At 42.6% G+C, this 26,170-nt stretch overlaps 1 protein-coding gene across 5 annotated transcripts in view; it reads right to left on the bottom strand.

Annotated features, from left to right (window-relative positions):
* Zfand3 (zinc finger, AN1-type domain 3) overlaps positions 1 to 26,170 on the bottom strand; it is a 205,785-nt gene that overhangs the window by 59,400 nt on the left and 120,215 nt on the right. For all 5 annotated transcript variants that reach the window (NR_151443.1, NR_151442.1, NM_001356265.1 and 2 more), the window contains one exon: positions 15,919 to 16,101. Coding sequence is in view for 3 of the 5 variants with exons in the window: in NM_001356265.1 (NP_001343194.1) it covers positions 15,919 to 16,101 (183 nt within the window). In the remaining 2 variants the exon portion in view is untranslated. The remainder of the gene's footprint in view (positions 1 to 15,918; positions 16,102 to 26,170) is intronic.

Below are 26,170 nucleotides of genomic sequence, written 5' to 3'. Positions count from 1 at the left end.
TGGCTGGTTTGTTGGTTGTTTTAGTGGGTTTTGGAATATTACCTAAAGTTATCTTGAGGACAGGTGGTCCCAAGACTGAACATCATATTCCATTATGCTTCACCCAAACTCTGTACACACACCCTGAGCTAACTGAACACAGTGTTTTAGTGGCCCAGGCATGAGGTCAAATATAGATTTATCTCTTCTGTCTCCCAAGTCTGACTTTGGAACATTTTGGGTGTTTGGATGAGGGGCACTGTCTTATGTGGTTTTATGTCAACTTGACACAACTTAGAGTCATTAAGTAAGAAGAAACCTCAATTGAGAAAATGCCTCCACCATAACAGTCAGCAGGCAAGCTTGAGGTCCATTTTATTGATGACTGACTGATGTGGAAGGTCCCAAGCCCACTGTGTAGGTGGCACTAACCCTAGGCAGGTGGTTCTGGAGGGTGTAAGCAAGCGGGGTGAGCAACCCACGATGAGCAAGTCAGTAAACACCATTCCCTCACGGCCTCTGCAACCTGCCCTGACTTCCTGTCCTGACTTCCCTGGATAGCAAGGGCCTCAAGCTATAAGATGAAAGATAGATGTTCAAGCTGTATTAGAATGAATTATATAACAACTATCTGATTATAATATTAGAACATATTCTGAGACCCTGTAAAAACAGACTCCTGGGGCTGGGGATGGCTCAGGGTTTGACAATACCTGCTGCTTTTTCAGAAGATCCAGGTTTGATTCCCAACCAGGGAATCTAATCCCCTCTTTCTGGCCTCTGCAGGCACATGTACTGTGCTTATACATATACATATACATATACATATACATATACATATACATATACATATACGTATATGTACACTTGAAGGAAAAACATACAGACATAAAATAACATTTTGAGACACAGGCTCCTAAGCGCTAACTCTGGAGTAAGTCAGGTGAGCAGGAGACTTGTGTACACTTCTAGGTTGGATACATGGTGGAGACGTCAGTGAGAGTGTATCAGAACGCTTTCTTAAAGGACATCAAATAAGCCATCCAGGAAAACTAGGAGGAGGGACAAGTACTGGAACCAGAACAATAAAAAGTGTCTGGAACTCATGAATGAACAAACACCCAATGCCTGCAAATGCCCAGGTAATTATCACATGAAAGAAATTTTACCTCACCTGAAGGTTAAGAGTTTATCTCTTAAAAAATATTCCTAGTCAATAAATCTCAGTAGGTTCTGGCAAAAAATGCAAATCACCTTATAGCTCCAGAGCACAGCTCAGCATGCAGCGCCGCACAGTGCTCTCCAGGGAGCTTGTTAACCCCGCAGCCCAGTCCAATGCATTCATGCCATTAGAGTAAAGCACAAGCACACTAGCACAGCTGAGCCACCAGACACTGACAAGAGTGACTGGCGATGATAATATGGCCCAGCTTTGATAATTGGGCAACATTATAAATGGCGAACTTCTTCTGACAGACAGTAACCTATGAAACACTTTAAAACGCAGATCAAAAAGCCTGAGAGCATCCCATGTGTCCTATATGAACTATGTCACCTAAACCACATACACTGTTTGTTTGTTTGTTTGTTTGTTTGTTTGTTTGAGACGGGGTTTCTCTGTGTAGCCTTGAACCATCCTAGAGCTTGCTCTGTAGACCAAGCTGTCCTGGAACTCACAGGGATCTGCCTGCCTGCACCTCCCAAGTGGTGGGCTTAAAGGTATGTGCCACCACCCAGCCAAACCACACAGCCTTGAAGGGATAGGGAAGGACAACTAGCCAGTAAAGAGGATAATATTTGCTCTTATGCAATTAATTACAAACCAACTGTTAAATATACATAATTATGGGGAGAGTTTCTATCAACAAGAAAAATATTGTATGTGATCCCAGTAAACAAGATGGTACTGAGAGCTGATGGCAAGGGTCAAAATAAAGGTGTCCACTCCACCATAGCACCTGTGCCGACCCCACTGTCCACTCAGCTGACTCCAGCCATCTCTGTTCTACGCAGGATGAAATACTCAGTACAGAGTGAGGTGAGGGAGCACTGTGTGACTCTGGGGGACACCAGGGAAGACCAGAAACAAAGTAAATACATTCATAAGCAGGTCGATTAAAATCATGACCTCAGGACCCACAGAGGCTCATGGCAACTAGTGATGCCAAAAAGGCATTAATTTTAGTGCTCAGAATTCCAAGATGGGAGCCCAGACGCTGGCACAGACCAGAGTGTGTCCCACTGAAAAGCCCAGAGGATCCTCTTATAAAGGAGGAAGTTCCGCGCTGGACACAGAGCACCTCAGTTCTAAGAACATGCTGCTCTTTGGGAAACCAGGAGGCTCAGAAGTGATGGCCACAGCACAAACTACAATCACTGCCATTGGCTCTGTGTCACATCTGTAGACTGCACAGTAGCAGCTTCAGAAAGTTGACTTTTGAGTGTTTATATGTTAAAGTCACAAGGTCTCTTGTTTAATATGTTGGGCTCTGTGGTGGCTGGTCTTATTTCAACTTGACACACTAACTAGTTATCTGAAAAGAGGGGACTTCAAATGACAAAATGCCCCCATAAGATCCAGCTATAGGGCATTTTCTTAATTAGTGACTGATGGGGGAGGGCCCAGCCCATTTTGGGTGGTGCTTTCTCGGGGCTGGTGGCCCTGGGTTCTATAAAGAAGCAGGCAGAGCAAACCAGGTCAAGCCAGCCAGTGAGCAGCATCCTCCATGGCCTCTGCATCAGCTCCTGCCTCTAGGACCCTGCCCTGCGTGTGCTCCTGTCCTGGTTTTCTTCCGTGATGAACCCCGACACCGTGAGGCACACAAACCCTCTCCTCCCCAGCTTGCTTCTGGTCATGGCACTTCTCCCAGCAACAGAACCCTAAGTCAGGCTTTCAGGGACACAAATGATTCCCGAGCTTAACTGCTAGGCAGCACATGGCCACAATCTCTGCCCTTGGGAAGCTGACAAAGGAGTATTTCAAGTTGAAGATCAGCCTAGGCTACACAGCAAGGACCTGTCTCACAAAAGCAACCTCAACTGCCAGGCAAACCAACCGATATGTATGCTTTTTTATTTCCTTTGTTAAAGTGAATAACCAACTTTTCCAAGATTCTTCATTATCTAGAGGAGTTTACTAACAGACTAGTATATTGCATTTGATGTTATACTCAGAGGACTCCTTTCTAAAATGCCAACATTCTCCACTTTGTAATTTACAATTGAATAATGCTTGGGGCAGCCTGCCTGAGCTTTGTAATCAGGAAGTCTGCATATTTTTCCTTTTCTTCCAGGGCTATTTCTAGGCTGACATTGACATGTGACATGTCAAGAACACTATGAAATGGTAACTTCAGCTGTGTTCCCAACAAGCAGAGATATTTCACAGTATACCCAACACAGCAGTGGTTCTTCCGGGAAAACTACTGATTTCAGTTCTGTGGGGTTGAAGACATGGAGCTAATCCAGTCACTCACTGTGCCATGGAAGTTCCTAATACTGCAACTCTTTAATACAATTCCTCATGTGGTGGTGACCCCAAATTATTTTCGTTGCTAATCTGTAACTACAATTTTGCCACTGTTATGAATTGTAATATAAATATCTGTGTTTTCTGATGGTCTTAGGCAATTCCAGTGAAAGGGTCATTCGACCCTCAAAGGAGTCTTGACCCAGGTTGACAGCCACTGCTGTAACCTGTAAAAATCAGGACTACAAAAAAGGTATGCCATTAACTGTCAACACTCACATTCCAAAGTGAAGTAGCAAAATTCTGAAAACTTTCAGTCTCCTAGAGTTGTTGAGTGTGTAAAAAAGCCATGCTCAGGATACCTCATAGTGCAGTCAGCTGCACAGCCGACGCGGAGAGCAGAAAGCACGGGCGGAGTGGACAGCTACTCTTGATGAGCAACGCTCTTCAGCACTCAAAACCCAAGGCAAAACAAATATGAAAAAGAGCATTTCTCCTTTATCGCCAAGTAGAGACCAACAACGTACTCTAAATGGTTTTGTTAAAACAGCCACCACGGCTGGTTATTTCTGGCTCCTGGTTCCACCAGAGCTCATCGCCTGTAGTTAAACCATGTGCTAAAGCACATCAATTAGGAAAAATGGACTGTCAAGGAGTCAGTCAGCTAAAATTGCCAGAAGCCCAATAATCAAATGTTCCACTATCAGCCCTTCCAAGGTAACTGCAAAACATTAATACACAAAAATATCCACTCTTTGAGCAGATTTATAACACTTCAATTTTCTTGCTTAATTAACATGACATTTACATAACAGTGTCTAATTAATTCCCAACGAAAGGCACTGTGGGCTTATTAGAAACGTATCCTCCATTTCTAAGCAGCTGGTCAATCTCACTCCCTCATGATCCACACGCTGTCCATGGTCCAGCAGCCCACTTCTCCATTCTAAAGGTGACCTCAGACAGATCCAACAGCCACAACGTTCTCCCCTCTCTAGAGATTCCGAATTCAGTTTGCTGATGAAGCTTTTCAAAGGAGGAGGCTGAGCAATGCAAACATAAACTTCTACATCGCTATGGTCATGTTAAAAACAAAAACTTATAAAAATATTCAAATCTATTTCTCGAGTAATAAAGTAGTCCCTCTCTGAAAGCCTTCATTCAACACATATGCGGTGGTTCTGAAATAGCACAGCACTGACAGTGATAACAAGCAGGGGCAGACTAGGCTGCGGAAGAAACAACGCCCTTCAGAAAAGATGCCCCCACCCCACCCCCCAGTCACCATCACCCTACAGCTGCAATTCACAAGTCACTATAGTCTGCAGGAATGTGCCTGATCTATCTGCATAACTGGATCTGAACAGCGCTACTGACAAAAAAAAAACAAGTGACCATGAAGATGTAATGAGCGACTGGACATCTCCACAAACAAAGTGAATATGTGTGCAGTTACAACTGCTCACTAGAAATGACATTTTCCCACAACACCTTCCCATGAAGCAAACCTAAATCAGGAATGCTCTCCACACGAAGACCCCTGGATCCTTCCATGGAGCAGTGGAGGCAAATGCACTAGGATCAGAGGCCATGCTCTCTCCTGGCCGGAAGAGCACCAAAAGGGTCTAAACCGCCTCGCACACAAGTGTTCAAACACTTTTCTACTTGAGATGAAAACAATTCAAGCCAAAAACCATCAAATAGATACAACTGTCACAGTAGTTTAAACAGTTGTTGTTGTTGTTGTTGTTGTTTTTAAACCACACTTACATGTTGATCTAACATGAAAGTCCCTAAACCCTGTCTTCAAGTAACCTGTTTACAGTTAAAGTGATTGAACTTTTGTTTACACTTACTCTAATGACTGAGAACTTATCTAAAATTTAAACACACAAAGACATTAATGTTTTTCGCTTAAATAAAAAAGTTATATCTCAATACAAAACTACTTTTATGAAACACGAGTATTTTGATAACCTAGAGTGCTGGGCTTAAAGGGTAGCATCCAAGTTCTGCAGGACACTTGGTGGCACTCTGACACCACGCCACAGGTCCTCAGACCACAGATTACAACTTCTGGACGGAAGACAATAGTGAATTCAAGTTGCTAGACTTTCAAATCCTCCCTCCCTCCTTTCAAGGCAGCCCTCTCATGTTACTCTTGGCAGAGACTAATCAAGAATGCTAACACGCAAAGAGACCAAGCTGAGTGACAGGGATGCAGTCACCAATCTCAACCTAGTCACTCAGGCTCCGCCATTACCTAGAATGACCACAGTGCTTCACAGTGCCACTCATTGCAGGTAAGCAACGCAATGTGTGCAGCATCAGTTCTTCCGGATGAGAACGTGACAAAGCCTCCGAACAAGAAGCAATGAATGTCATCTTGGGGGTCAAAACCAAAGCCCCTTTGAGGAAAGTTTATTTTTTTTCTAATTTTAGACACTGCTTTTGTTGCCTCATAACAAAGTACATTTAATATGGATATGAAATCAGGGGCTGTCATCTGTCTAATTTAGGCTCTGATTCTGATTCTACAGGCTTAACTAAGGCCCAAATGGGATTTGATTATTTGCATTTCTACCATCAATACAAGCATGATTTTCGTAACACTGATGGAGACACTCAGCATTGAGCGGGTTTTTTTTTTTTAATTGTTTTGTTTCATTTTCTTTAAAAAAAATCTAACAGGCTGGAAGAATTTCACAGAGGTTAAGAGCACTTACTGCTCTTGCAAAGGACCTGGGTTTGGTTTTCAGCACCTACACAGTGGCAGCTCACAACCATTAACTGGAGTACTGGGGGTATCTGATGCCTGCTTTGGCCTCTAAGAACACTTCATGCATATGGTGCACATGCATACATGCAGGCAAAACACTTATAAACATAGAAAAACAAAACAAAAGTGCTAAGAGCATTCTCATAAATCTTATCTGCAATGGGAACTGCAAAGAGCTGCCCTCCTCGGAAAAGGAAGTGACCTGTGTTACTTGTGTTAATGAGAGGCTTCAGAAAGAATGAAAGGACATCTATCCAGACCACAGGTGCTGTCTTGGTGCAATTTAAAAAGGAACCAAGAACAGGGCCTTCTCTACCTCACTGCTCAGTCCCTCCACTGCACTAGTACTGGCAGTGTGTCCGAGTGTCTCTGTATGAAAGGCCCTGCTGCACACAGGCCACACCGCCAGGTCTTAGGGAATTCTCTTTGCCATTAGTGACTGGGAATGTCACAATTTGAATTATGTAGTCAAAGGGCTGCACTGATATTCTGAAATCTTAAAAGCCCTTCACTAAAGTGATGTCCATCACCCTAGTGATGAAAACATGGAGCAGCTTATGGAGCAATGGAGGAGATGACTGTAAAGCAGAAAACTATATGGTTGGTTGATTGGTTCGGTTTTGGTTTTGATCCTGGCAGCTGTTTTCAGAGAACTGAATAAACACAAAATATATTTCTGCCTAGTTAAAATGTGACTTCTAGCACATCAAGTAGATGCCTCTCTCATGACTTTTCAGCCAAACATTTTGTCATAAATAAAGCATGGGATTACCTTAAGGTCATCAGTGCCAGCCGTTTCCTGTACCTACACCAAACAAAAACACAGCAGCTGCAGAGGCTGTGTTGATGTGACATGACGTGCTTGCTCACTGTGGCCTTTACCTTCAGACAAGTACAGAGCGCTTGATAAGGCAACTCTGAACCCCTCTCTGTGTTTGCAAAGCACTACAGTGACAAGATCGCTTCGAACCCAAGCCAGATCAGCAGTGAGTGGACAGTCTTACAGCTGTCAGGGACGACTACAGAAACAAGGCCTTAGAGACCCTGGACAGTAAATATCAGAAGTTCTCTAGTCTTCTCTCTTGCAGAAAAGAAACTTAAAAGGAGAAATTCAGAAGATAAAATTAAGACCATGGATACAAACTTCCTTGACAAGAAGCAGATGGCTACCTACCCAGAGTGAGACAGGCACGGAGAGACAGATGTCACTTCAAAATGATGAATACACACAAAGACACACACAAACTTCAAAATTCTTATGCCTTGAGATTACTAAATTCTACCATTAAGCATTAAATGTATTACTATATATTTTTAATAAGTTAAATAGGAGCTATTGAGAATTCAAGCAATAGGTAGTTCTTTTTTTGCTTTTTGTTTTGTTTTGTTTGGGGTGGGGGGAACGGGCAAGGTTTCTCTGAGTAGCCTTAGATGTCCTGGAACTCTCCATAGACCAGGCTGGCCTCAAACTCAAGAGACCTGTCTGCCCTTGCTTCTGAATGCTGGGATTAAAGTTGTGTACCACCACTGCCCAAGCATATAAAGTAGTTCTAAAGAGTATAAAAATTGGCAATAAAGCAATATATATTTAAAGTAAAAACTGGCTGAAGCCTGCCCAGACAAGCACCATGCTAGGCGCTCTGAAGGTGAGGGGAACAGTATAAAACATAGCCTGGTCTCAAAGCTGCTAGAGAGAGATGAGAAGCCAAGTCTAAAGGTAACAATAAAAGACAATTTGAGAATAAGTGTCACAGGTAAGTAGTCCAGGAGTTCTGTAATGGAAACAGTCAGCATAAATGAAATGATTCTGAGCTGGCCACAGGGAGCATGAATGGAATGGCTCTGTGAGGCAAAGCAAAGCTGCGGTTTGGGTTCAGAAGCAGGCGGACTGCCACACTAGGGGCTGGCTTGGGAGAAAATCTGACACAAGGTTAAGGATCTGAGAGGACATAAAAGTAGGAGGGCGATGTGCTGGGAAGGAAGGGGGGAGGGGGAGAAATAGATACGGCACAATACACTGCATGTGTGCATGTCATTTTCAAAGAATAGAGTATTACTTAAAAAAAAACAACCTGGATGCCCGCACTGCAAGTGGTGAGTCAGCGAGAGAATCCCATCTCAGACCTCACTAGCACTGGCACTCATCTGGCAGGTTGTTTTGTACTGGGAGAATAGCAGAAGCGAGAAGAGGTTATGGATACAGTCCTATAAAAACAGAGTTGGCAACAGCATCTCCCCAGATTTAAATTTTTTCCAGTTAACTACATATAGGATCATAGAGGCAAATTAGGAACTATAAACACTACTACAGGTAACTTAAAATTAAAACTTGGGAGGAGTGGGAGGGAGGAACTCTTTGAGGGAGAGACTGGTAGGGGGAACAGCATTTGGGATGTCAATAAACAAACAAATGAAATGAATAAATAAAAAAATAAAGTGGTTAAAAAATTAAATTGATTGTTTAAAAACTTACGGGCAAACATGAGTTGAGATCCCCAGTGCCCAGTTCTAATTTGGGGTGCTGTTAAGCGCCTGCCTATAAGGCCCTCTCTGTGGGGAGCCGCCCTCACATTCACCTTTGCAAGATGGCGCTGACATCCTGTGTTCTAAGTGGTAAACAAATAATCTGCGCATGTGCCAAGGGTAGTTCTCCACCCCATGTGCTCTACCTTCCCCGTGACGACAACTCGGCCGATGGGCTGCAGCCAATCAGGGAGTAATACATCCTAGGCGGAGAATAATTCTCCTTAAAAAGGGACGGGGTTTCGCCATTCGCTCTCTTGCTCTTGCGCTCTTGCGCTCTGGCTCCTAAAGATGTAAGCAATAGAGCTCTTGCTCTCTTGCACTCTTGCTCCTGAAGATGTAAGCAATAAAGCTTTGCCGCAGAAGATTCCGGTTTGTTGCGTCTTTCCTGGCCGGTCGCGAACGCGTGTAAGACCTCTCTTTCACAGAAGGCAGAGACAGAAACCTGGATTAAGCTGCCTAGCTGGACTAGCTAACAGGTGAGCTCTGGACCCATGACTCTCAAGTAACAAAACTCTCCACAAACAAAGACAGAGAGCAACTGGAAAAGACACCCCATGTCCATCTGGGGCTTCCACATGCACCCCACCCCCCACCGTGTGCTCACATATACATGTTAGCCTCTAAGTCATGCAAACACACCACCCATGTGAACATACACACACACACACAGAGAGACACACACACACAAGTCAATTTTAGTTTATATGCTTGTAATAATATACTTTAAAATTTAAAATACCATTAGTGGAAGAAATTTTTTTTAACATTACCAATAATGTGCATTTTTTCCCTAAATAATTAAGAAACCTAGATAAAATGGACAGTGTTCTAATAGTCCTTCTAATTTTAAGGGGCTATCCTTTAAGGCTCCCCAAAAGATACCTGATACTGCAGGCAGTATCAAATTCTGTATCCTATCCATATTTACAATAAAGTTTAATTCATAAATTATGCCCAGTAAAAGAGTAACATAGGGCTGGAGAGATGGCTCAGTGACAGCTCTTCTGAAGGTCCTGAGTTCAAATGCCAGCAACCACATGGTAGCTCACAACCATCCATAATAGATCTGGTGCCCTATTCTGGTGTGTCTGAAGACAGCTACAGTGTATAGCAATAAATAAATCTTTGGGCCGGAGAGAGCGGGGTTGGAGAGAGCATGGCCCATGGCTGGAGCAAGCATATGTCCTGAGTTCAATTCCCAGCAACCACATGATGGCTCACAACCATCTGTACAGTTATAGTGTACTCATATATGTAAAATAAATAAGTAAATCTTTTTTTAAAAAAGAGTAACATAAATAATAGTGGCATAGAAAGTTAAAGCTGCCAGGCGGTGGTGGCACACACATTTAATCCTAGCACTTGGGAGGCAGAGGCAGGTGGATTTCTGAGTTCTGAGGTCAGCCTGGTCTACAGAGTGAGTTTCAGGACAGCCAGGGCTACACAGAGAAACCCTGTCTTGGGGGGGGGGGGGGGGAGAAAGAGAAGAGAAGAGAAGTCAAGTCTTAAAGCTGCAGTAGAACTGTCAATAGAACTGTTTTAGAGTTGCATGGCTGTTGATATAGACACTAATGTCTATTTTGGCATAAACACTGTAAACCGTAGCAGCCAACCTGATGATCAAGACTATGGTGTGAGCCCACAGGCAGCACACACAGAGACTATGATGTGAGCCCACAGGCAAAACACACAGAGACTATGATGTGAGCCCACAGGCAAAACACGCACAGAGACTATGGTATGAGCCCACAGGCAGCACACAGAGACTATGGTGTGAGCCCACAGGCAGCACACACAGAGACTATGGTGTGAGCCCACAGGCAGCACACAGAGACTATGGTGTGAGCCCACAGGCAGCACACACAGAGACTATGGTGTGAGCCCACAGGCAGCACACACAGAGACTATGGTGTGAGCTCACAGGCAAAACACGCACAGAGACTATGGTATGAGCCCACAGGCAGCACACAGAGACTATGGTGTGAGCCCACAGGCAGCACACACAGAGACTATGGTGTGAGCCCACAGGCAGCACACACAGAGACTATGGTGTGAGCCCACAGGCAGCACACAGAGACTATGGTGTGAGCCCACAGGCAGCACACACAGAGACTATGGTGTGAGCCCACAGGCAGCACACACAGAGACTATGGTGTGAGCCCACAGGCAGCACACACAGAGACTATGGTGTGAGCCCACAGGCAGCACACACAGAGACTATGGTGTGAGCCCACAGGCAGCACACACAGAGACTATGGTGTGAGCCCACAGGCAGCACACAGAGACTATGGTGTGAGCCCACAGGCAGCACACACAGAGACTATGGTGTGAGCCCACAGGCAGCACACACAGAGACTATGGTGTGAGCCCACAGGCAGCACACACAGAGACTATGGTGTGAGCCCACAGGCAGCACACACAGAGACTATGGTGTGAGCCCACAGGCAGCACACACAGAGACTATGGTGTGAGCCCACAGGCAGCACACAGAGACTATGGTGTGAGCAGGCAGGCAGCACAGTCAAGTGGAAAAGGAAGGACTCCCGGGCAGGAGAAAGTAGGACAACACAAAATATAAAATTTGAGAATTCCCTTCTACAATTTTCTATGTTTGTATTTAACAAAGACATTATCAGAGTGCTTGAGCCTAAAGGCTAAACAGGAAAAGAGCATCAACAGGCACATATGTCATTCTGTTAACCCAAAACTGAAACTGCAGTCATAGTCCCTGCGACTGCCTGAAGGCAGGATTTGGAGCTGAGGCAGCAGGTAAGGCTCTAGCAAATGGTGCTTGCGCTTTGATTGGCTCTTATTTTTGACAGGTTAAAGGTCAACTGACACTGCAGGAACTTCAACAAGGTAGAGCAGAAATAGTCTGTATACGCAAACACTCAAGTCCTGCATACAGACAAGAACTGACTTAAAGATGATCCACAATGACTCCTGAATGACAGCTATTTGATTCAATAAAGCACATTAACGGGCATCCCGACTGCACTGCAGAGTATCAATCTATGAGAACAAGGCCCTAGTGAAAGCAGCAAGCTCTGTAGAACCAGCCTTAGAACTAATAAATAAATGTACTAGAGGAAAAAAACCTTAAATTAAAATCAAGAGACATTTAAAGTTTGGGCATTCTTTATTACGGGAGAGAATCTTCCACTTTGAGACTATTATATATCAGAAAAGCTCCATCTGTTGTATAATTATCTCTGATAAACGGCTTGATGCCTCAAGCTTCATTAGAGAAAAGAGAAGAAAAAGGCACATACAGAGAGAGCTGTAAATAAATCGCCCTTCCATATTTCACTTAAAACCAGCCCAGCAGGAAACCATAAAATATTTTTAATAGGTAATATTTTCCAAACACTTTACTGGAAGCTGCTGGCCTGTTCTGTCCAATAACTGCCCTACGACAGAAGCCAATCTGAAAAGGGCCAAACTGGCTCCCCTTACAGATTACTAGAAATTTAATTGGAAAATCAAATAAAAAGCTTATCTACTTGGTAGCAGTGATATTCACTTTGCAGAGAGCAGCTCAGACTTTGCCAGAGCCAACAATAGGCCATAAAGGACATGTTGAGAGGCATTAGAACCTAGAAATTGTGACTTTCTTCTTCAGTTCTAACACTCAGGAGATAGAGACAGAAGACCACAAATATGAGATAAGTCCAGGCTCACTGTGAGATTTACCTTTAACACCCCACCCCAAACCTCCATTTTTTAATCTCTGGTGCAAAGGACATCTCAGCCAAAATTTAGGAACAACTCAACAATGTTCTCATAGCATCAAGTGGGGAATAATGTCATATATTAAAGGAAAAGTCAAGAGTTTGATGTCAGCTTGAGCAACTTGTCTCATTTAGGGTTACTACTGAAATAAACAAAACTCCACGATTAAAAGCAAATTGGATAGAAAGGGGTTTATTTGGCTCACACTTCCACATTGTAGTCCTTTATTAAAGGAAACCAGGAGAGGTACTCAAGCAGGGCAAGAACCTTCAGGCAGCAGCTGATGCAGGGGGTCATGGAGGAGTGCTGCTCTCCATGGCTTGCTCAGCCTGCTCAAGCCCAGGAGCTTGCTACACTATTAGGAAAATGCCCTGCAGCCAGATCTTCTCAGTTGAGGCTCCCTTCTTTCAGATGACTCAAGCATGTGTCAATTTGACACAAAACTAAGCAGGACAACAATAGAATGAGAGCTAAACCAAAACCCAGGTGAGAGAAGATCTGATTCTAACAAAAGACTTAAAAGGATAGTTTAAGGAGCTGGAAAAAAAAATCAAACAAACAAACAAAAAACCTATCAGGAAATTAAGGAAAGGAGGAACCAAAGCAGAAACAAACAAAATTAAGACCTGTAGGTTGGGGGTGGGAGAAGTACAAGAAAGTTTAAAAAAAAAAAAAATCAACAATAGTAAAAATAAGGAGTCAAATAAATAAAATCAGAAACAATAAAAAGATGGCACAGAAATACAAAGGATCACCGGGAACTATTACAAATAGTTCAAATAGTTACAAATATCTACTCACCCACAATCTGGAAACCCAAAGAAGATGATCAAATTCTACATTAAACCATGAAAAATAGAACATCTAAACTGACCTACTGTAAGCCAGCGAAACTTAGTAACAAAAAAAGAACTGGACGGAATCATCACATAGTCTATCAAACCTCTGAAAGAAGACAACAACAAACATTTGTAATCCACCTCAAAAACTTAAAGGGGAAGGATTCTCTCAAACTCATGTATAAGATCATATTACCTCAACACCAAAGCAGACAAGGACAGGTACACAAAAAGGAAAATTACTATCTCTGATAAAAAACAACCCATACATTTTCTTAATACAAGCGACCTCAACCCCACAGCACATGGAAATGGTTACAAACTATGAACAAGACCCAGCTCCTGGACACAGGATGGTTCACGATTGGCAAGTCAGTGAGTGAGTCTGTGTATCACACCAGCAGAAAAGGGACAGTAGACAAAGACAAGACAGTAACATTCAGCATCCTATCCAGGCACTGCGGCTCTCCCCGGGACCTCAGCTCTCGGGGGCGGCTCATACAGGAGCACTGTTATGAGCTTGAGACCAACTGGGTTAGTGAATGAGACTCCCAAAGTACAGGAGAAATAAACACTTTCCACAATAAGAGCTCTGATGAACGGGGCATATAGAAAAGATAATACAATAACACAATTAAGGCCATATGTGCCAAACACACAGCAAACAGCATAACCAATGAGGAAGTCGAATCCATTTCCCTAGGATCTGAAAGAAGACAAGAAGGCTCTCTACTCTACTCTACTCTACGCTACCTCTATACAGCACTCTACATAAGTCCTAGCGAAAGCAATTATGTAAGGGAAGGAAAGGCCATCCAAACTAGAAAGGAGGAAGCAAAATTATCTACTTCCTTGACACACTGTTAACATCCTTCTTCTCTTCTGAAATGATTTTCACACCCTTCCTAGTTCCATTAAACAAGTTATAATATTAAAATCTCCTTTTCTGGAATGCTATAATCTATCCCTGTTCACAATACTGTCAGATTGCTCCTTCAAAAGGACAGTGACACTATCACTGTCTCTTCATTAGAACCACAGCTATTGTTCAAAGTCCCAGTAGCTTGACTGGACATTCATTCAAGCTTGGTAATCATTAACTTTCCAACTTCATTCTCCATGAATGAAGTCACTACCCAAGAGAAACTCCAGGCAGCTTTCCTCCACAGCTCACACTACATGTGTGAAGTGTCTCTTCACAGCATTCTGTCTTCAATACCATTTCTGAGTAAGCCAGTGCCTTTCAATAACACTTACTACAAACGCTGACCTACTAACATTAAGTATACACAGAATGTGTCCGGCTTCTAACCCCAGCATCCGGACAGAACTGGGCTGGATCACTTCCAGTGTAGAGTTGTCCTGTGCAATATAAGATGTTAGCAGTCCTCTCGTCTCTCAGCATTGCGTTGCTTTGAGAGGAAAAAGGGGAATAATCACTCCTCTTTGCCATCTTCTGATTTAAATTGAATGTCCCTGCTAAACAATAAACTCTCTAAAGATCTTCTGTTTTATATTCTCAATATAACTGAATATAATAACATGTGAAAGTATTAAACAAATTATTTTTTTCCCTGCTAACCTTCCCCAAATTAGTAGACTTGATAACCTAAACTATTACATTTCTAAATACCCATTAAGCTTGAAACATAAATTCCAACCTTAAGGAAAGCATAAGAGGCAAATACTATGAGTTACATTGTGTCCCACAAGAAATCATTGTAGCATTATAACGACTATGTATCACATACAAGGGTAACAAGAGGACCAGTGGTATGGCTAGGCACTTATACACAGGATTGGCTAACTGGGTTCAATCCCCAGGCCCCTTAGCCTAACAGGAGAGAACGATACATACCTACTCGCTTACATCCTCATATTCAAAACACACACATTCGCAAATGCACGCAGTAAAATATTAAACAAGAATAAAAGTATCTCCTACTTTCTTCACACAGCCTGTGCTTTTATTACCTAAGTGTAAACTTAGTCAAGGCCAGTTAGCAGAGGCAAGAGTCCAATCTAAGTCTAGGTCAGGCTGACGTTCCCAAGACTGGTGATTCTAAATGCTTGCTGTACAGCAGAATTCTCCATAGACTTTAAAGGCTGAATCTTTGAGCTTCCTTCTCTTTGAAGAGTTAAATTAGGCTCAAGGATGATAATAAAAAACTAAAATTGTTTGTTAAATCCTCGGTGGAGAGCTGATGAAATATGTCCATGTTGTCATGCAGCCCTGATGACCCGAGTTCCAATCCTGGTGGAAGCAGAGAACTGACTCCAGCACACTGTCCTCTGCCCTCTATGATAACCATGCAAGTGCACTACATGCACAAGTCTTTCAAAAATGCAATAAAAAAGATTGCTTTAAATTTCCCCAGTGAGTTCTAATGTGAAGGCAGAGCTGATAACCGCTGGAAGGCTAGTCCTAAGAAGACCTCACCTTCTCTGGAGTGGCTGCACTTACTGACTTGCACAGCACAGCATTCCACACCCACACATTTGTCTTAAACAGAATCTGAGTTAAGCCTTCCTGAGCAAGGCTCTCACGCTGATGCTCCTGGGCTGCTCTAAGGCTCTCACAGATAGAGACTTACATTCCTCTGTACTCGGTGAAGTTACATTCAGTTCTGTCGGGAGCGACTGCTGGCTGGGACTAAGAGTTGGCGTGGTTACAGAGGTATTGTTGTTGTCACTGGTGGTCTCTTCGGAAAACAAATCTGATTGGCTGTTACTTGTACTTGGGGTGGAATCATCATCTGGTTGTTTCTTTTGAAAATCTACAGAAAAAAGGGTAAGAAAACTGGTTAATTACGGCCCTTACATCAGAGCAACCACTAGAAAACATTAATGTTAGGGTCAGAGTCACATGAAACATGGAGGAAGGCCACTGTGGTAACTAAAAGCAAAGTGCAGAAGTGAATGGCTGATGAAAAAGCAAACATAAAACCACGGGCATGATTTAAACTTTCAAGTTATATATTAACACCCTCTGTGGTTCAGATAAGGATAGACATTGATTTTAATACTGAACTTTGAATACACAAAGATGTTCTTAAGAGTAATCAGTAGAAAGGGGAGGGGGAGATTGAGACCTATCGGTGAGAGGTCAGAAGGAAAATAGCAGCACAAAAAAATAGCTCCCTAAACAAAAAACACATTAAAAATGGCAGAAATCAGTGGGTGCACATATATTATCAGTAATGAGGATAGATGTAAAAGAAATGACCACAACAGCGAAAAGAAATGGGCTGCATTTAGTTTACAACAGACATAAAAACACAAGGAGGTTGGTTTTCTAATTAGTGTTCAATTCAAGCTGACAACACAGCTCCTGCCCTCAGGCACAGAGCAGGCATGGATAGGAAGAGCCCCCACCCCAGGACTCAGGGAGGGGCCAGCAGGTCAAGCCCACCCAGTCCTGTGCTGTTTCTTTCCTGTATATATCTCCTAGACAATTTTTTTTCTTTTTTTTTCCCCCCACTTTTTGCAAACCCTTGTGTTGAGGGCTGACTTTTAATAGATCACAGTGAGGGAGCTGCTCTGCTATGTATGAAACCTCGACCCAGAAGAAGGTCCTCTACGAATGGTTTAGCACCAAGTTCTACACGAACGTGTGTTCAGTATGATGGAGACACTTTCTTATTCAGTGTTTTGACAAATTAAAAATGATTTATTTCAGTATTATTATTTGTCAATTATCAAGAAAATGCTATATAAATACGATAAAATAATGCCCTTTGCATGTTATAAGATAAAATATAAAACTTTGCCAGGCGTGGTGGTGCACGCCTTTAATCCCAGCACTCGGGAGGCAGAGGCAAGTGGATTTCTGAGTTCGAGGCCAACCTGGTCTACAGAGTGAGTTTCAGGACAGCCAGGGCCGTACAAAGAAACTCTGTCTTGAAAAACCCAATATATATAAAAACTTTTATACCATCTTATTAGTACACCTATATCAAAGGTTAGTGTCTTCCCACAACCATATTCCACACAAAAGGAAATGTTACGAGGCCAAAACGACATGAAATAGAATCTAGTACACATTGAAATGGAACCTAGTAGAGTCCTCAACTCCTTGAGACAGACAGATACCAACTTTACTCAGGCACAAGAAACTGGAAATGCTTGTGCCCCTGGGTCAGCGTACCTTCCCTGCTGCCCCCTGCCCGCCTGCTTCAGAGCATGGCTCGGCGCATTCATTTCACGAAGCACCTGCTTCCTGACCCACACCCAGAGAGGACTAAAGCAGGAAGACTCAAGAACTCCCCGCCCCCCAGAAGGTGACGGGGCGTCCTAGCGTTGCCCCGGAAGGCAGTGATAACCAAGGGTCCACAGACAGCTGCTGCTTCTTGCTTCTGGTCAGGGCCTAACGTTTGCAAAACTTGTTTTTCTATAATTCTAAAATAAACAGGAAAGCTAGACTCCGTTACCACACATGAGGAAATCAGGACCAGCACTCCTTGCTTTTTACCAGTGCTGTTAATGGTATACTCAAAAGTATAAATCTATCAGCTAATCCACTTCATTGTTGCTACTCACTTTCAGAAATTCTCACCATCTAAGCATGAGTTTCTGAAAGGAGATCAATCAATTGGGAAGAAAGGAAGCTTGTTTTTAAAGACATAACATACAATGTCAAGTTCTCACTGCAAAGCAGCCTGCGAGGTCCAGGCCCACCACACCAGTGAATAAGAACCCTGGTACTGTTTTTACCAGTTAGCAACAAGATGGAAACACTCTGCTGAGCCATCACTGAGAAAATCCAAAGTTCAAAATAAAATAAAATAAAATAAAATAAAATAAAATAAAATAAAATGCTAGACCTGTGCATAATGCATGTTCTCTATAGGCCAAGATAGGAGGATGGGGGAGGGAACCTGAACAACCCTGACACACGGATACGAGGGAAGTCTCAGCAAAACTGTACCCCTTCCTCCATTTTATGCCTAGACCAAAATATTATTAGAATTCTTTTTAAAAGAATCTCTTTAATTATTTTAAAAGTTTTTTATTAGATGAGTAACTAATAAACTCAGTTAAATAAAATAGCTATAAGGCACTGCCTCAGAAAAAGATAGCTGTGAGTTTATAACCATGCAAGTATAACAAAAAACAAAGTGAGAGTCACGGTTACACCCGTCTGTCTTTTACAGCTTACCAGTCCCAAAACAAAATGGGCCTCATGAAATGTCTGAGACTCCCTCCCTCCCTCCATCCCTTCCTCCTTCCTTACCACTACCCTCTACCTCTCTCTAAAACTAAAAAGCTAGGGCTGAAGAAGTGACTGAACAATTCCAAAGGAATAAGTTCAGTTCCTACACCTACACGGTGTAGGAATTGAGCTCACAGACATCTGTAACTCCGATCCCGTGGGATCAACCTCTTCTGGCCTCAGCAGGTACCCTAGGCACACATGTGGCATGCAGATAAACATGCAGGTCAAAGACCCATACACAATAAATAAATCTAAAGCAAAATGCTGCCATTCAATCACACATAAAATACCTACCAATTACTCTTCTGAACCGTTAACAATTCAGTGTCTTTATAAGGACTCTGAGTCCCTTATGGGTTAACATTTATATCCACGAGTGAGTAAAATCCATGCATTTCTATTCCATCATCACTAGAGATGAGAAACTCACGGCATTGCTCCAACTTACTCAGTAGTGACCTGTCTTGCTGTACAAGGCTTCTCCATCACCACTGCAGACATGAGAGATCAGTGAATGGCAGCAAGCATGGCTCCTCATCTCCACTCATCCCATACCGAGTGGGACATGGTGGGGTTAGGTAGCTGAAAGTTTGTACTGAAGCTGGGTCTTGGGCTGCAAGTTATTCTGAAACACAGCTGGGCTCACCCTCTGCAGCAGTGCCAAAGGACCCAGAAATGTCAAGCTTATATACAGGAGGGGTTCTCGACATTTCCACATCTCCTCTCCAGTCTTCAAACCCTAACTGCCCTTAGCACACATTTCAACTCTCCGTTGCCACAGGAAGCTTTTCTTTGGTATCCATACCAAAAAGTACTTCATGTTTCAAGCAGTCAGCTACAGGAAAAAACAATGTTGCCAAGAGTTTTATCTCAACCCACTTATAAATAAAAATTCATTTCCTGTACCTCAAAAGTTTGTTCATTCAAAGCACTGCATAAAGACTTCCTTTGACAGAAGCGAGTTCTCAGCTCCCTCCCTCCCCGTCTTCCCAGCTTACGGGTATCAGACACTAGAACCCTACCAACCCAGGGATCATACTTTAAAAAGCTGTAAAACAATGTGCAGTAGCAGGCCAAATCATAAACTAAACTTCAGCCTTCTGATTAAAATCTTAATAAAATTCTAGGTGTTGGATGTTACCTTGAGCAAATGGTCTAAGAAAGAACTGGCTTAAGCAAGAGTTAAGAGCCAACAGACTTAGTTACAAAACCCTGCAATATAGTCACCATGTACCCTGCTTAAAGGGAAAACACATTTCAATGCAGCTGGGTTTATTTAAACTCCTTTTATGAATAGTCTCTTCTGGCTTTGTTAACAGCTGAAATGGGAAATTCTGGACCGGATTATTATTTTCTCATGGTGATCAAGATAACTCTCACTCTCACACACTCTCTCTCTCTCTCTCACACACACAGAGAGAGAGAGAGAGAGAGAGAGAGAGAGAGAGAGACAGAGACAGAGACAGAGACAGAGACAGAGACAGACAGAGAGACAGAGACTAACTCTGATGTGGATAGATGACTCCTGTGGTACTGGGTGAATATGTATTGTTGACATGGGCGCAACAATGTCAAAAAAAAAAAAAAACATTGCCTCAGACCCATGGAAAAATAACAAAATCTTCCCCTGGATAGGTTCAGAGGCTTCCTTTGGTCCAAATAGGTTGGCAAATCAATATGTGCGAGAACTGCAACTGCAGAAGTGAGTGCCTAGGGTGTGTAGTAGGGACCCTCTACAGGAGGAGGCACAGCCCACTAAAGCCCAGCTACTGCCATTCTTCATTCCCACATTGCCCCAGTCAGGTTTCCAGGTCTAAGCCACATAGGACAGAGAAGGTTTCACATATGCACTTCCTAAGGAACTAAAACAAACCCCGTTTTCTGCCCTTCCACTGTCTCGTGGAACTGTCAACAGCATGCACCTAGAAGCTGAACACAGAAGCCTGGGGGTCATGTCTCCATATTCTCCTTCCCTTACCACTCCATGTCAAATCCATCAGCCTCATCGCTCACAGCAGCTGACCCTCTCTGGCCGACACACTTCTTTCTCTAGGACACACTTCTCTGTGCTAACGTCTTACCTGCAGATCATATCAGCTGCAACTTATCAGAAACCTTGTGTCCTTTCTCGGGTCACTGTAATCCACTCCCCACATAGCAATTAGAATCGTTGTGAGAAACAAAGAAATAAAACTCCCTTTAAAACCCAAATTTTGATGTCAGTTCTGTACCTAAACCCTCAAGGCTCCTCTGTTGCATCTACAAAACTTTACATGGCTAAAAAGCTGGAAGTCCCCCAAGAAAGACTTCTGAGGAAAGGGTGAGATGCTCAGCAGGGAACAGTGTTGCCATGGAAATTTGGTGATCAGATTCTGAGCTCCAGAATTCACAGCAAAAGGAGAGAACTAACTCCTAAAACTTGTCCTCCAACCTACATACACGTACCATGGCATACAATTTAGTGGCCCAGGCACGCTCCATTAACACACCTCACGCCACATGAACAGTATAAATTTTAAGGGAAGGGCTTCTGCTGCCTTTGCATCTTAAGCCACTAACCTTCCTCACTTGTACTGCCGGAAGCCATTCTCGGCCTTTGCTGCTTTTCCAAACACTGCTTTCTCCACTCAGAAAACTCTGACATCCCATGATGGAAACCTAAGCTGGCATCCACACTGGTACCCACCACTCACCTTTCAAGACTGCACACAAGCACCACTTCTTTAGGGAAGTCTTCCGGCCACCCGTGGAGGGTACAGGTCTTGTTTGGCCTTCCCAAGCCCTGGGTATAAAGGCTTACTTACCCTTATGCAGAAGGTACTTGCCAGATAAATGAAAATCTCAAGTACTGCAGACCCAGCCTAACACAATGTCTGCCATATAATAAACTACCTAGATTTGTTGAGTTTAACTTGCTGGATCCTGGTGAACATACAAAGTTTAAAGGTATTAATTTCTTTAGACACTAATGGAGTTTAAATTGTTATAAAATTTATTTATAAGAAGCAAGAATGCTTCTATCCACAGTATAAACATTAAGCATCCCTGTCAAAAAGCAAATGCCTGGTTTTTACAACTTATTCCTGTACTTAAAAGACAGACAGACAAACAGAAAACAGAAAAACCTGGGAGGGGGGGGGTCTTTTCAAACATTCAATATGGGTAAAACCAGTCCTGACAGGACTCAGAAAGTCTCTAAAGTTGCCTCCTGATGTGCATAGATTCCAACACAAAGCTGCCAACTTGTCCTGGAGAACAGAGACTGTCTTAGACTGGCTCTTAAGCCAAACACTGTTTTCGAAACACAGTCAACAATGCACGAAGCTGACAAGGTTTGTTATGATTAGCAATTAAATGTATTTTATAATCTGGTTTCTCACTGAAATTATACAGGACAGAAATTCTTCACACCCAGGCAGAAGACTGCTCAGAGTGTGAACCCGCACAGGTGTCTGCAGGGAAGCTGTCCCTATACGGCACTCATTGTGCAGACTACACCGTTTCTGATTTACAAGGCATAAATTAACATCTAACAGTCCGTTAGTATTATTGTAACATGCACCAGAGACACACTTGCCGCTTGGATTAAAGCACAATATGCACCAATTTCAAAAAATGGAAAATACAAATTTTGACTGTTAGGACCTTAATTTAGTCACAAAAATGTATACTTGATAATATATGAATACATATATACAGCTCAACAAGAGTCCTACACATGTACAGTGGAAAAATTAGTAAAGCAACACAGTCAAGTTAAAATCTTGTGCTATGTTTTAAGTCTTCTGTTTGTTACTAAGGGTGTGGCTCAGTGTCAGCTCAAGCCCAAGGCTTCAAATGCACCATAAAAGACATCCCATAAAGAACTAAGAAAGCATTTGGAAGTCAGTTAGAAAGGAAAGGTTATCCCTCTTTCTATAGCATAGTTTTATAGCTGTATCCAGTTCTTATGGCACTAACCATTTGTTCTGAACGCAGGCTGGCTCAAAACCCAACATGCAGGCTTGAACTCAAGAGCAATTTTCTTTCTTTGGCCTCCCAAATGCTGGATTCACAGACACATGCCACCACATTTAGCATAACCCTTCATTTGGCCATGTAGAAGTGACAGGAGAAATGACAAAGAAATTCCCAGGGGGGCTTCCCCCTCTAGGGAGAGGGAGGATGGTGGTAGCAGGCAACAGAGACAGCACCCGCCCACCAGCATCTCCTCTTTATTTGAGCTTCCATTTGTGACAGGTCTCAGCATCCTCACCCACATCCTCACTCATCGCCATCTCGTGGAGTGCCTGTCACTGACGAGGCGTGCACGTCACATCAAGTGGGATGGGTTAAGTGCACTTTCACTTAAACTTGTGAAATGTTCAGCACAAATTACTATTCATCTATTCAAACATGACCAAGCATGGTAAACTTAAGAAGAATAAGCTTTTTCCCAGAAATAAATAGGCCAACTAATGACTTAACCAAAAGAAATTGTTTTAAAGAATGAAATAATATGTTTGCTAACAGTTCTTTTTTAAAAAATGAGTGATGGGTTTTTTAATTAATTATTTTTTGCTGTATATATATAGATGTACTGGGTTTTGTTTAGAAAAGGCTACAATGATTTTCACAATATCAAGGCTGTTTGTGTGGCAGAATTTACAGTCTATGAAATTCATGATCTAATAAAGAGTTCCATGGTACTTACAAAGAGGCACAAGAAAAAGAAAAGCCCGTGTTTTCTCAGCTGAATAGTCTACACTTATAGTAGTGAAGAAAACTGTTACACAGCTATTCTGCATCCTGCCTTGAAATGGTCTTCAGGGGCATGCATGCTAAGTTCAAAGCCTGGCTCTTCCTCTCTCCTCTCGATAGTTATATGACCTCAGGCAAACCACTGAGCTCCTGTTTCAGTATCCTTTTTCTAGGAGAAAGACTATCTTATCTACTGAGCAAATCACTGTGAGGCTGAGTCGGGCCAGGCTGGAAGTCTGAAAAGCCTTCTGGTTAAAGTAGGAGTGTTTATGACAGCCAGTCAGTGCTTGTCAGCCTGTGATTGCTCTCTACAGAGACCTCCTACAGACATCAGCTCACCTCTCCCCCTGTGCTTGGACCTAATAAACCACATCACGTTCCAGAGATGGCAAGAGCAGGGACCCTTGGTTAGAGGTGGCACCCAGCTTTCCCGTGTTTCTCATTCCCTCAGCACTCATACTCAGTGTTCAGGACCCAAACTGCAGTATGGAATCATGAACACACTTTAATGACCAACTACAAATACATACATACATACATATCCTCTAGGTTTTGAGTATCTAAGAACTTCAAGGATCTTATTGCAGTCACTCTAAGCTAAACTAACAAATGACCCTAAAATATAGAGGTTTCATGGTCTGTCAGTTACGTTCATTTCATAGATCTACTGAGAGTAGACAGAGCTCTACAATCTGTAGTCCAGACCAGGTGAATGATTGGTCCTGATCAGAGTGCTCTGGTGTTAAGAGAATGGGAGAGACATAGGACCACACCTTGGCTCTTAATATTTCTGGCCTTAAATGGCATGAGCTCCTCATTCACATTTTATTGGTTAAAAAAGTCAGTGCTAGTGAAATCCTGATTATTGGAGGAGAATCTACAACCACTAATTTACTAAACCAGCATAATTCTAACTACAACAACAAATACCTGTCCTTGTATCCCCAGGTAATTCACCCCTCATCAAGGAAACTTCTCTTTGCAACAGACAAAGGCCACTACAGAGAACTACAGCTAACCAATGTGCAGAGTTGTGGAGGCCGGTCCCATGGCCATCGACAACACATTCTCATACCTAAGCCCCGTGAATGCTAGAGAAGAAAGAGAGGGCAGGAAGCCTGGAAGAGTCAAAGGATCAAGGAATTAGCTGTGAGACTGTGTCTCTTAGGAACAAAAGAAACTATACCCATAAAGTCTCACCAACATGACTGTTCAAATGGTTCCATCAAATGGTTCAAATGAGGACAACCATCAACTTGCCTAGTGAGGACAGTCCTCACCAGGGAGGAGCACACCAAACTGCCCTGTGCCAAATGGTCAGCCCTGAAAATATACATAGAAGTAGCATTACACTGACTAAACAGGTTATATTTGCGAATATAGATGTATATACAAATACATACATGCATATAGTGACAACCAGTGGAAAAAGAAGCAATGAATATACAGAAGAGTAGGGATGGGTTTAAGGGAATGTCTCAAAGGAGAAAAGGGAAGAGAGATGCTGTCATCAATGGCAATCTCAAAACTGAACCAACAGCAGCAGAAAGCCAGATGACTATGTCCTGGAAGCAGCACAGTGCTGAGAAGAGCAGCAGACACCCAGGAGCTCCAGCAGCACGGGGCCTGTGCACAGGAGCTCTGCACAGAATCTTAGGAACTCTTGTACACAGGACTGTTCATGAGTACAGGCACATTTTCATCTCAAAGAAAAGAATATAGCTGTTTTATTTTCAAGAGTATCATAGACAAAAGGAGCCTAAAGGAAATCAGATGGGGTTTAGAGTAAGCCAAGTCTCAAATCGGGCCGTTGCAAGTGATTCTGATCGTGACTTTGATGTGTGAAGAGGAAATAATCTAAAGTTTCTATCAGGATCATTACATTCTATTAGGACCTTACGCATCTGAGTGAGAGAATGAGTGAGTGAGTGTAGCAACCAACACTTGCTTACTGACAAGAAATCTCCTTTCTAACAACCATGGTTTCCAGGCAACAGAGAGCTTATAAATTCTACAACTGATTGTCTGAACTGGAATTGTAAACTTTGTGTTTTAGTTTTAGTCATACTATATTGACCTTACTTTGGTTATGTCTGTCTGCAACTCAAGCTACTAAATGAATGCATTAAAACATGTAAAGTTTACTATAAAGCGAAAACAAGATGTCTTTAGATACTAGTAAGTACCTTATACCTAATCCAATCTAGTTTATATAAATTTCACTTAAAACAAGTAAAACTGGTTAAACTAAAGTACTGGTGCTATACTTTATTTGCGAATGTGAATAAGGCATACTGAGTGGGAGAGGTAGACATTATCCACCTGAAATCATCTTTAAAGCAAATTCCGTTTGCTGTCAGTAGTATACAGAGTGAGTGTGTCCTATGAGGTTAAACTCTCAGGATTGCTCACGGCTACTCAATGCAGTCCAATAGCTTAACTCTTGCATCAGAGATAAGGGGCTTATGGTAATGTTGGCTAATGGAGAAGGTAAGAGACACTCAAGTCCTCGCCATCGGTCCTCAGCTTTCACAGATAAGGTCCTTGGTATAAGCAGCTACTGAAACACACCATTTGTTGGCTGTTTCTAAAGCAAAGCAAAGCAAAACAAAACAAAACAAACAAAAACCTATATGCTACTTATCCTCTTACATTAAGAGCCCATTTGATGGTCGCACTATTAAACTCTGATTCTGCTTTGAATCATGGGAAGTTCAGTAGACAGCCAACTAACCCTGAACTATAGACAGACATCAAGGCTATGCATTTCTGAGTAAGAATCTCTTAATCTTGTTAAGCCTGTGACTTTTCCCTCTGTGCAGATTTCTTTATTTCAAAAGAGAAAGTCAAACAGGGTGTGGTGGTGCACACCTTTAATCCCAGCACTTGGG

Source organism: Mus musculus, chromosome 17 (assembly GCF_000001635.26).
Source record: "Mus musculus strain C57BL/6J chromosome 17, GRCm38.p6 C57BL/6J".
Taxonomy (NCBI): domain Eukaryota; kingdom Metazoa; phylum Chordata; class Mammalia; order Rodentia; family Muridae; genus Mus; species Mus musculus.
This window is presented reverse-complemented; position numbering and strand designations above follow the sequence as displayed.